This window comes from Ochlerotatus camptorhynchus, unplaced genomic scaffold, assembly GCF_037179485.1.
Source record: "Ochlerotatus camptorhynchus isolate MF236.1 unplaced genomic scaffold, CSIRO-AGI_Acam_v1.1 ptg000082l, whole genome shotgun sequence".
Classification (NCBI taxonomy): Eukaryota; Metazoa; Arthropoda; class Insecta; order Diptera; family Culicidae; genus Ochlerotatus; species Ochlerotatus camptorhynchus.
Window position 1 is genome coordinate 480,335 of NW_027040572.1, and position 12,521 is coordinate 492,855.

General features: G+C 40.2%; 1 protein-coding gene across 1 annotated transcript in view; it reads left to right on the forward strand.

Moving 5' to 3' along the window:
* Window positions 1-1,005: 1,005 nt before the first annotated feature.
* LOC135698058 (uncharacterized) overlaps window positions 1,006-12,521 on the forward strand; it is a gene marked incomplete at its 3' end in the record, with an annotated part of 32,302 nt that continues 20,786 nt past the window's right edge. Inside the window, exon 1 of the mRNA XM_065217920.1 lies at window positions 1,006-1,230. Within this exon, the coding sequence (XP_065073992.1) occupies window positions 1,006-1,230 (225 nt within the window). The remainder of the gene's footprint in view (window positions 1,231-12,521) is intronic.

Genomic DNA, 12,521 nt, shown 5'->3' on the forward strand with positions numbered 1-12,521 from the left:
CGAACGGGTGAATCGGGTTATTGGTGCAGCGATCAGAACATACCTAAAAGAAGAACAAAAATAATGGGATGAGAACCTTCAGAAAATTGCTATGAGCCAAAGGAATTACGTGATGATCAAAAGGAAATCTTCGAAAACACAAGAATGATCCTAAAAAAAGAGCATACGAAAAATACAAAGTATTATAATTTGAGATCCACTGTAAAACCTATCGGAAATAGTAGTGAAGAAAACTATTTCATTTCCAATAAAGCAAGCATTTTCGATAGAAAGTTGGCTGACACCTACTCACTTTCCTGCACAAATTATTGATAAACTAGGTTCCAATTGAGGGGGTTGGAAGGAAAGGGGTGTAAGTGACTTTGATCGACTTTCTCTTATGATATCCACAGCTCTATTTCTGCCACATAGTTTGATAAAGCATCCACACGAATCAAGGAATTAATTTGTAGCTAAATTATTAACGAAAGTGAAAATCGATGAAGAGAATCGATCAAAATCACTTGAACACTTTTCTTATAACCCCCTCAGTTGTTATGAACTGGAGGATCCACTGATCAGCAACATCCGGAATGAATAGGACTCCATCATCACTTTTTATGCACTAGGAATTCCAGCTTCACCGTTAATTGTGTTGATTCTGATGGGTGCTCACCAGCAAGCACACTCCTGGCAAAAGTAGCACCAGACTTTGTCCTACCACTATCCGCAACAAAATATTCAGTTAATGATGTGTCGTGAAAAAATTTGACGTCTTAATGAAAAAGAAAACATGCACGCCTACTATGACCAAAACGTCCAATTTTCACGACGTCCACCCCCGCCCGCGCATCACCTTCCAGACGCTACCATAGCAACACCCTTGTAACCAAATTTTCACACGCCAGAAGTCTATATAAGGAGGCCTGCTGCTAACAATCGTTAAGAGGCTTCTGAGGTGGATTCAAAGCGGACGTACTTTTCATCGCTCTCCCAATATTTCCAATTAAGGACGATTCAAGCAAAATGTTTCCTAGTAAGGTGAAGAATGGTCGCGATGCTCGGCAGACCCGGTCTGGTCGAAATGTTAGACCGGTGTCTTTGCCGGATTTTATGCGTGCCGATCCCGATGGTAAGCTAACGGCCATTTACCAGCGAATAAAGGCGGCTTCTTTGAAGCCAAAGCTGCCAAAAAGGCAGGATCGCTGGGAAATGCTTAAAAACTTACCGGTAACCGATGAGTATGACAATGTAAGGTCATCGGTCGGTGAGTATATCCGGGGGCCGTTTGTAGCATCTACTAGGAAACTGGAGATTGGTGAGAGATTTGAGATGAGCGGAATTACCCAGAATGCCTCAGGTAACGCGGGTAATGGTAAGGAAAATTTAGATTATAATTATGATACTGTAGGGCTAGAGATCAATAATGAATTAGGAGATAGGGTTGAAGAGAAACATTTAAATTCATGTGAGGTATTTAGGTGTAACAGAGCCGATGTAGATTCGGTTCTGACAGCAGGAATAGCCAGGGTACAGCAATGTACGACAACGGTAGCAGTGTTTGAAGCATACGCCAAGACACACCATGAACTTTTGGAGCGTGTGACGTATGTAGCGGACACTGCTAACGTTTATACGCAAACTACTTCTCCCAAACTGCAGCGTACTCAGTTGAATTTTGTGTATGCTGGATTTTGGGAGCACTGTACCCTGCGAGAAAATACAGGCATGCAAACCGAGGATGATCAAAATTTGACAGTTACAAAGCAGCCTACTGTGCTGCTTGAAAAAAATTCCAGTGACCTAAACCCAAATTCGCTAAAGAAAATGTTTGGCTGGAAATGTTTAGGATTGACTTTTTTGGTTTCGGCCATGGCCCTCGGTTTAATGGAAATTTCAAATTTCGTCTAGTAGTTTGGTGTTCTTTTTTGTTATCAGATCGAGCTCACTGGTGGTCCAACGAATTTCATTAAAATTTCTTAGCTTCTCCGAGGTTTCCTGACGAGTAAAGGTGTTGTAGCCGGGTACTAATGAATACTTCGAGCTACCATCTTTACTACGAGGATTCCTCGGAACCCATTAACACCGGATAGGGACCTTTTGGTGAACAAAATTTGTTTAGGGACCGTGCTTCCGAGCAAACCAATCGATGTGGCAGAGTGCTATCATCGAAGATCTTATTATTTATGGAGTTCGAAGGACCACTACCGTGAGCTCGATCGTTGCATTTTAGAGTAGCAGAGTTAGGTTTTAGACATAGTAGGTATATATGTAGAAAAAGAATCAGTTAGATTGATAGGAGCTAGGGCAGGAGCACATATGTGATTGGCAGGGAATGTGGTGGGAGTTTAAAGGTACTGAAAAGTCACCCCTTTTGATGATTTTGATTGAAACTGAAAATCGGTTTCGATCGAAATTAGTAATAGAGGTGACTTTTCAGTACATTTAACGGGGCTTATCACATATGTGCTCCTTTTATCTTGTTAGTAAGCTACTTCCAAATTTACCGTTTACTTATAGTAGCTAGCTAGTTAAAAGGGTGGTATCACATTTCTCGGATATTAATTTCAGAATGGGCCATTTATCAGTTTAACGTTTTCGGCAATATTTCTGTTAAAGAATTTTTAAATTAAGAAAGCTTTAAAAAATATATTGAAATGGGAATATTTCGTTCTTTGAGTGGTTGCGCTGTTTTTTGTTGTATTTTATGTTCGTTTGTTTATTGTTTTTTTCTTTAATTTGATATTTGAATAAAGAAGGTAATATTCCCATTAGCAAAATTTAGAATGCACATGATTTTATACTTTCATGTAAATGGTCCATTTTGGGAAATGAATCTCGAGGGAAATGTGATACCACCCTGAGAAGCATTTTTAATCAGTTAGGAGCTAGAACAGGAGCACATATGTGATTGGCAGGGTTTGTGGCGGGAGTTTAAGGGTACTGGATACTTTGTTCAGTACTTTTAACGGGGCCTCTCACATATGTGCTCCTTTATTCTTGACACACAGGATAGAAAGTAGGTAGTTTGAGTGAAACTATATTTAATAGAAAAGAGCTAGGGTCGGAACAAGAATTTAATCAGCAGGAAATGTAGTCCCACATTTGAGATGTCCTGCAACTTTTTTCGTTGTCAATTAAAATTGCAATTGTGCATTTCAGGGTAATATTTTTCAAGTTAAAAAACAATCCTATCCCATATTTTGTATGAATGAAAGTGTATCAATCAAGTGGTGTCGCTAAATTTTGTTAATTTAAGATCCTGTTGACAAATGAATAATTCAAATAGTATTACGTAACTAAAGCTAACCAAGACACCATTGTGGAATGCTCTTCGGCAGGGGAACTATGCCATTAGCGCGAAGCATTTTTAAACCACTGATGCTGGCGCCAACTAGTATTGTCTTTACTATCTGGTTATCACTTGATTCAATAGGATCAGATCCGCCATTAGCACAAGATGGGTAAGTGTGCCAGTTATTGATCTGAGTGTTTCTCTAATTGACCCTGCCTTATTGAGGAGGTATGTTCGGTTCATTGTTTGATCTCATTCTTACTGGATAAAATTATAAACATGGATTGCCGATATATCATCTGTTTAAGATAAATCCAAAAAATTAGAATGATTATTTCAAATTACAACAATAAATTTCAGATGACGATCTTTCGTTTGAGCTTATTGTCAAAACCGTCAAACCCAATCACGTAAGTTTAACGTTAAAACATTGGTGCACAAAGGTAATGAATTAATCTGCGAGATAACCTACCTCTTACGTAAAGAAAATAAAGGACGAAGGTCCAAGGTCGCACCTTTGAAACAAATAACTAATCCCAGGTGGGAACTTTTCGTAGCACTAGAGAGGGTCTAGGATAAGAGATAAGCGGACTGGTTGATTTTAAGCCAACCGAACTGTCAAAACCAGAGACAATCGAGCAACGCACATCTTGATTGAAATGGCAGTGTTGCTAGAAACCACTTAGGCATAGGTTTCCAGGTCGTTTGAGTTGAATACGTTTCTCTCTTATCCTAAAAACCCTCTCTACGTAGCACCTTTGGCTGTTGCGCTATAATAATAAAGAAAGTCGTACCTTCGTCAAAGAAGATGCTGTTTAAACGAGTGGTGCTTTGGTTCGACAGTCAACATTGTTCGGGTGGCTTGGTTGTCCAAGTTTCGGATCAGCTTCAAAGAATTTCAACTAAATTGGAAATGGAGACACGTTTGATCACTTAGACAGGACTTTGATGTAAGTTTTCCAAGCACTGTATTTAACCCTCCTGAGAGGATGATTACACGCGTTATTGTACGTTCAGGGTACAGAGTTGTAACATTGAAGATCATCAAAAACTACTTGTCGGGCAGATCATTGCAGGTCTACTTGAACAATGTCCCCTCTGATACGTTCAACGTTGATGCAGGAGTCCCTCAGGGTAGCCTGATTGAGCCTACCCTATTCAACATTTTCACGTTAGACGTTCCTCACTTGCCGGGTGGTGGTATCCTGTCAATGTTCGCAGAATACACCTCCATCATCTATAAGAGTCGAGTGATCCGTGCTCTGGCGAGTAAACTACAATCAGGCCTGGATGTTCTGTTCGACTATTTCGAGATCAGGCCGCTCTATCCTCTGATAAACAGGAAGTCCACCCTTTCCCTCAAAAGACAAGCTTGCTGTCCACAAGCAGATCATTCTGCCGGCTATTGAGTATGGTATGCTAATATGGGAGAGTTGTGCTAAGTGCCACCACCTAAAGCTTCAGAGGATCTTAAACAAGATCATCAGAATGATCCTTAACAATCCACCGCGAACTCGTAATTCTGAGATTCACCACCTGGCCGGTCTTAAAACACTCGAAGAGCGAAAGACGTCCACGCTCGAAAGGGTCAGAGTCGCCTGTCTGCGATCAAACCACCAGATCATTCGATATTTGGCAACCTAGTGCAAGTAGTTAGGTAGGTTCATGTGCTCAAGTAGGTAGGTTATCACATTTTTAAATTCAAACAGAAACAAGCCCTGAAAAGGGTATCCTGTAAATTAGCGCTAAACGCAATCATCACATTAGAATAACCAATTAACTAGAACAAAGTTGAAGAGCCAAAGGCTAACCAATTGAAATGTATAACCAAATGTTGAAACTTTAAAAACCAGCAAATAAACGTTAAATTTACTACCCTGCTTGACCGTCCAGCAGTACAGTTCGGTTTTTTACTCGTTCTCTTGAGTTGTTCGCTAGTTCGTTGCGATAGTATTTGCGTTCTCTTTCGCGGTGTTTGGTGAAGCATCCTTTTGACGCGACTGCTATTCCGATCGGGAAGCAATTCCTATTGGACACCACCAGTGCTCAACTGGCATCGAACAATCGTTACGCCATCCTGGAAAACGGCGATGATCCAAAGGTGGAAAAGATGGAGAAAGTTCCACCGTTCTTCGTAAAAGGATTCCCAGAAGGCTTGCGGAGAAAATCGACTTTTACATCGGTAAAGGTTGTAGGAGCTCAGTATTTCTATATCGAAAAGTCCGAACCTACCAGTGAGATAGATGTAGAAGATAAACAAAGACAAAATGTCAGAGTGTTATGCTATAAATGTATCTGAATTAATCAGTATCGGTTGATTTTTACATAAGTCAGCAGATGAGCATCAGGCTGGTTACTCAAACTACAACTGAACTTTAAGACGGATTAATTAACTTTAGCCCAGACAACCAGAATGCACGTATATTCAAAATTATTTTCGTGATATACAAACATTTATACAAACAAAAAATTCGTATAGAATGCAAATAAATGGTTTATACGTACAAAAATAGAGGCCATATACGTGCATATTTTAATTTAATTTTTAACGAGTTGATTTAACAACATGTACGATTTACTCTGTAATAACAAATTCATTTTGAAAAGTCTTACGATGTAATCCGAATTCCCTTCAAACATTCCTCAAAACGTTAGAACTATTCATGATTAGGTGTCGTCGAGTTCTCTGCATCTCTCTTATAGAAATGTTGAACTAACATTCCTTTCCTATCTCCATGAGTCAATTGGAGCAACATCGCAGCGGAGCAAAACTCCGGGGATCTCATTTCGCGCGGAGCGTCGCCAGAACTAATTCAGCGCAACAGTCTGTGGTTGAATGGTTCTGCATGGAGCACTGTGAATCAATCGACATCCGACATCGACACTGACCAACACTGACCAACAGCACATTGATAGGGAGCAAAGAACAGTAGCCGTCTCTCTCATCACTCTCTACGAAAATGACTTTCTCGATGGAATGATGGCAAGATATTATCCCGATCTCATGATGGTCACTGCTCGTATTCTTTGGTTAAGGTCTCCTGAATCTCAGTCGATTCCTCGTTTGTTAGCATGCGAGCTTGATCGAGCCCAAACAGTTTACATGCGCCACGTTCAGCAGCAGCACTTTCGTGAAGAGCTGAATCATCTGGAGTCCTGGACGAAGAGGGTATGCTCAGGGTGGGCGGAAGGATACAACAGTCAAGTCTCAGCTACGACGTTCGACATCCTATATTGATCCCTCGCTATTCTATCCTCAAATCGTATCTGTTGAACCATGACCACATCGTCCATCACCACTGTGGGCCAAAAACACTGCTGGCAGTACCCCGAAGAAGATTTTCGATCATCAGTGGGGCAAGTGCAGCAAGGAAAGCTTAACGTCAGTGTGTGACGTGTGCACGTGTTAAGCCAGTACCAACGTATCAACTAATGAGTCAGCTGCCATCTGATCGAGTTCAACCAAATCCACCATTTGCGATTACTGGCGACGACTATGCAGGTCCAGTCAGCATTGTTGGACGTAGGACCAGAGGTGCGAAACAAAGCAAAGAATACATTGCACTCTGTGTTTGCTTTATAACAAAGGCCGTGCATATGGAAGCTATGTCTGAGCTTACTACTGTCGCGTTCTTGGCGGCATTCACTAGATTTTCTAGCTGCTACCGTTTGTCAGCGATAATGTCCTAGGATAACGCAACGAACTTCAGAGAAAGAGCTAAGCACCTTCGAGAAATGTACGCAAAACTGTGCAAACTTCTGTGCACAACGATGAAGTGACCGCATTTCTAACCGACAAGGGAGTGGAATGGAACTTCATTCCAGCTCGGTCGCCACACTATGGAGGACTATAGGAGTCAGCGATCAAGGCATTTGTCGAAGATCACCAGCAGTTACATCATTACCTTCGAAGAACTGGCCACGCTCAAATTGCTGCATGAACCGAAGGGCACTTACACCGATCTCCAATAGCCCGATGGATCCTCAACCTCTCACTCCAGCTCATCTTCTCATCGGTCGTGCACTCACCACCGTTCCCGAAGTCAACTTGCTGGAGCCGAAAATTAGCTCGATGTCAGGCTGTCAGTTTGTTCAGCGTCTCTCGCAAGAATTTCGCACTAGATGGCAGACAGAATACATGCGATCTCTGCAGCGGATGTCAAAGTGGCAACGTTCATCACACAACGTTTCGGTCGGCGACTTCGTTCTATTAGGGGATGTCAATTCGAAGCCAAATCAATGGCCTACGGGTAGAATCATCGAAACCTACCCAGTAGCAGATGAACTGTAACGTACGATCAGGATGAGTATGTTCCAAGAAGACTTCGATCAGAAATTCCCAGAGGAAATTTGGTTGGCAGATTATGTTCGAGCGACACCTCTGGACGTTCCCCTTACGAGTGAGAAGTGAACAGTTGTCCCCTGCAGCATCCTCTGAACCGGCTATTATTAGTTTTGATAGATAGGATTGTTTAATTTTTCGTAACATATACAATTTACTCTTTCCTACAACCAATTCCAAATGCATTGAATGGGAATAATAAAATGCAATTCAATAACCGGTGAAGCAATTCCGCACGCGTTTTTTACTTGTTCAAATAAGGGGTCTACTTACGTTTGATTGAAGTGTTGATTTGGTTGGAGTTCTGAAATAGGAAAAAAAAAAAGATTAGTTTAGGATTATTATTTACTAAGGTAGCTTCTTTTACAAACCAAGTTGGTTTGGGATCGTATATAAATCCTAGTGACCTGATGCAAGATGAAATCGGCTACGAGCTCAAACTTAGGGGTCCGTTGAAGGACCAGAGAGAAGCATTTTGGAAAGCTCAACTGGGAGAAAAACAAAATACAAGAATAGGAGCAGGAGGGGCATAGTGAGCATTCCGCACTTTGGCTTTGGATCTCCAGCTGCATGAAACAAATCAACTGGTAGTATCATTATGATATTGATCCTACCACCAACCAATTTGTTACGAACGGCCGGAAGACCAAGCTGGGGCAAGGGATGCTCACTATGCCCCTCTTACCCCTATTACAGACAAAAAAAAAGTCATTTTTGATGAACTGAAAAAAATATCCAAATTAAATCAACCCAGCATGATAATGCAAGGATTCGAGATATGCAGCCTGTACAGTTACAATTAATGTTTTGCTCATTGACCGGATTTTTAGAGCGATAAGCAAATCATTCATTTGAAAAATCGGAAACAAAAGGCTCACAAAATATATAGAAAAAACAATAATCAGGGTAATTTGGAAAAGTATTTGAATATTTGTAACCAGTCTAATTTTGCTGTATCTGCTGCTCTTTATGAGTATAACAATAAAGCTGAAAAATAAATTAAAGCATGTCCAAGAGTCTTCTTCAATAACGTTAAAAATAAAATTTCTATCAACAATTACTTTAGACGAAAAAATAAGCAATAATTGAAAAGATATTTGTTATCTTTTTGTCACATTTTTTCAAGAGACATACTCCAATTTCTCGGATAATGATCATGATTACGAATATTTTTCACAGTTTCCAGTTTTTTCGAACAATTTTGGTGTTAGTAACCTTTATGTTCAAGATATGTTGACAGGTCTAAGAGCTTTGGACACCACTAAAGGCTCAGGACCAGATGGAATCCCGTTAGATTGTATGTAAAATTTAGCAAAAGAACTCACAATTCCTTTATAATGGCTGTTCAATATGTTACTTGTCTCCAGTACATTCTCGCAGGAATGAAAAAAAATCGTTTTTAATATCCATTAATCCAAAATTTGATATCTGAAATTATCGTGGGATTGCCATCAGCTCGTGCATTCCAAAGCTATTCGAATCAATCATAAACAAAAATATCTTCAGCCAAATAACAAACAACTGGAACTGCAACCAAGTTGAACATTTTTTGGAGAAATATATTACATTGTAATTAAGTTGAATACCTTTTTTGGAAAACTTGTACTGCATTTATAGGAACACTGTTCCAGTAGTAGTGGTAGCTGCTAACTTTGGTTCCTATAATAGTGGAATGCATTGGATTCTAATGGGTTCCACTATTATAAGAACACTACCGCAGCTATTGGTGCAAAGGAGTAAAAATCTTAAGGAAAATAAAATGTTTTGCGTCATTTTTGACGGAGAATAGAAAACATAACACATTTGAAACTAATCGAGCAAAGGAGGAAGAAGTGTTCATCAACTTCGTAGAAGAATATTTTGGAGAAGTAAACCAATAAAACTAATACTAGAACCAACAGAGAACGTAACAGGAGATTTGTAGATGGATGGAGAGGAAGAACAACTGTGCTGGAGCATAAAATTGACATAATTCCAGGATAGAAACCGAAGCATCCGAAGGTCTGCGGTGATCCAAAAATAGATGGCAAAGGAAATGGATCGTATGAAGGAGATGGAAATCATCGAATTGTCGGAGTCAGACTGGTGCAATCCAATTTTACCAGTAAAAAAGTCATCAGGAGAGTGGAGGCTTTGACTAGATAGCAGGAGAGTTGACGAGGTAACGAAAAAGGAAGCATATCCTTTGCCTGACATGCAGATGATATTGGGAAGCTAAGAACTTCTCTATTAAAGACTTGTCTAAAGCATACTGGCAAATTCCTTATGTAAACTCTGTTGGAAAGCAGGGAATACACGTCGTTTAGATCAGGAAAGCATCTATATCGCTTCAAGGTGATGCCGTTTGAGTTAACAGGGACCCCAATTTTCATTTTCATTTTCATTTTGCAGCGTTTGGTGGGGCAATGGGAGCGAAAGTCAATCCAAAGCCGAGGATAAAGGAAGGGTAATGGCTAAATAGTCTATGCGGACCACTTGAACGCCATGGGAAAAGGAAGGGATTGAAGAGGCCGGTGATTGGGGGTTTTTGAGGAAATGACACATGATTACGAATATTTGTGATGCAAAATGTAAAGAAACCGAAAATCCCTCTCCCACTGATTCATCCTTTCACATATATACCAAATTGATATTTTAAAGCAACCATCAAAATAAATAGACAATACATGAATAGGCTAGTTGCCTCCCTAAGCGTACCATCCACATCCTAACTCTTTTGTTAACTTACTTAATGTTATTAGGCTGTCTAAATTTTCTTATTTAAGGTAGCACAGCAAACAAGGAGTAGCAATTTCAAATTTGTATGTTTTGTGGAAGCTGACATTTGTGCCTTTAAAGTTTCACGCTAAGGCTTCTTTAGAGTATCACCTTAAGTTCCTTTGATGATTATGATATCTCATTAGCTTGATTTAATAAATAATTGAATTCTCTAATCTACCCAATCAATTATCAATCAATCATGCTTTATTAAGTACCTGCACTTGTCCATGTGATCTAGAATTTAACGTATTTTAAGTTGTTTGTTACTTAGATCAATATTTATTATATATTAGTTCGACCCAGGTGACACCTTCAAGCATTTTGATGTTAGTTTCCAAGATGATTTTTTAATTATATAGGGTATATGCTCCAATTATGCTCACACATGTCGTTCCTCAAAATTACGTATGGATATGTCACAATAGAAGCACTCCACAGTGGAAATCCCGAGCCATAGTTCAAACAATTTATCCCAAACCAAAATGAAGCATATATAAGACTATTTACAATACCATGTACAAAAATGGTGTTTAACATTGTTCCCTGAGTAATGCTTCAATGAAAACAACAATGAAAGCTTGTCACGCAAATATTGTGAAATATTTCAATACTATAATTCCCTTGCAAACCCAAATAAATCTATCTGTAAAATTAATAAAATAAGGGTGATTTGCGGAAAAACCCACCAGTATCGCACCCAACGTCAGTGCCTATACGTAAGCGTACTACGACGCGGCTTTTAAAAAAAGAAGTAACAGGTGTGATAATATCACTTCAGGCTAGATCTTTGGTTTTCTCATGCAATGGTTCATCAGAGAGGGGAAGCTCAGTAATCCTCATCGCATGCTCATGACGCTATTCTGTCATGGCATGAGCCAACGATGCCGGACCTAAACCAACCGTCTCCAACGCTCCACTATGAAACATAAGATTAGGCCCGCTCACCAACGTCCAGGTTAAAAACTAGCCAAGGGGAGGGAGTTAACAGGGACCCCAATAACCCAATGTTTAATAGAGTTCTGGGATATGACATGGACCACAGGTTTTTGTTCACCTGGATGACATAGTCATCACCTCTGAGACGTTAGTAGAACACTTGAAGTTATTGAAAACCAGTAGCGGAAAGATTGAGCAGAGCAACTTATCCATAAGTGCGGAAAGAAGTAAAAAGATTGATGGGAATGGTTGGGTTCTACAAGCAATTTATACCAAACTACAGTACCATCATGGCACCGATCACGGGCCTACTGAAAAAGTCGATAACTAAACTGATTTGGACTGAAGAGGCATACAAAGCATTTAATGAAATCAAAAGTGTACTCACTTCTTCACTAATCCTGGCAAATTCAGTTCTCAATGAATATCGACGCCAACAGTATTATTTTCAAAAAAAAAAAAAAATGATCAGCTCAGAGGAAGTATTCGGCAACAGAACGAGAATGCCTAGCAGTAATTTTGGCCATTGAATTTCGCTTCCGTCGTTACGTAGAGGGTACTCCGTTAACGTTGATAACGGACGCGCAATCCTTGAAATGGCTAAATAAAGTAAGCTTCGAGAGCAGCTTCACACAACTTGTTTGGTGGGCCCTTAAATTGCAGCAGCATAATATAGTTCTAGAATATAGAAAGGAGTATTAAATATAGTCCCGATGCGTTATCAAGAGCATTAAATGAGGTAGATGTACTTACGGTGGACTTGGAAAAACTGAAGTCGGATATCGAAAAGCTTCACTCCAGACGATCCTCGTTTGCCGCCGAAAGCTGATCGTATCCAGATCCTCGAAGCCCACTTTGGGTACTCCAAAACTATGGGAAAAGTACTATTGTCCGGGTATGTGTGAGGACATCAAGCGGTTCTCTCGAGGATGCCAGACGGGCAAAACGGCGAAACATCCAAGCATTGCACGAGTACCTCAAATTGGGCGTCTGACAACAGCGTCGATCCCTTGGCAAGTTGTGTCCATCCCACAGTCGAAAAAGGGCAACACGATGCTGCTAGTCGTCACCGATCACTTCTCTAAGTTCCTGTTGTTTGGGGTTCCGGAGCGGCCCACAGTTCAAATCCAACCTTTTTGCTACTTTCTTGAAGATGGTTAACCACTGGCAAAATTCCAATTACCCTCCAGCAAATAATCCGACCGAACG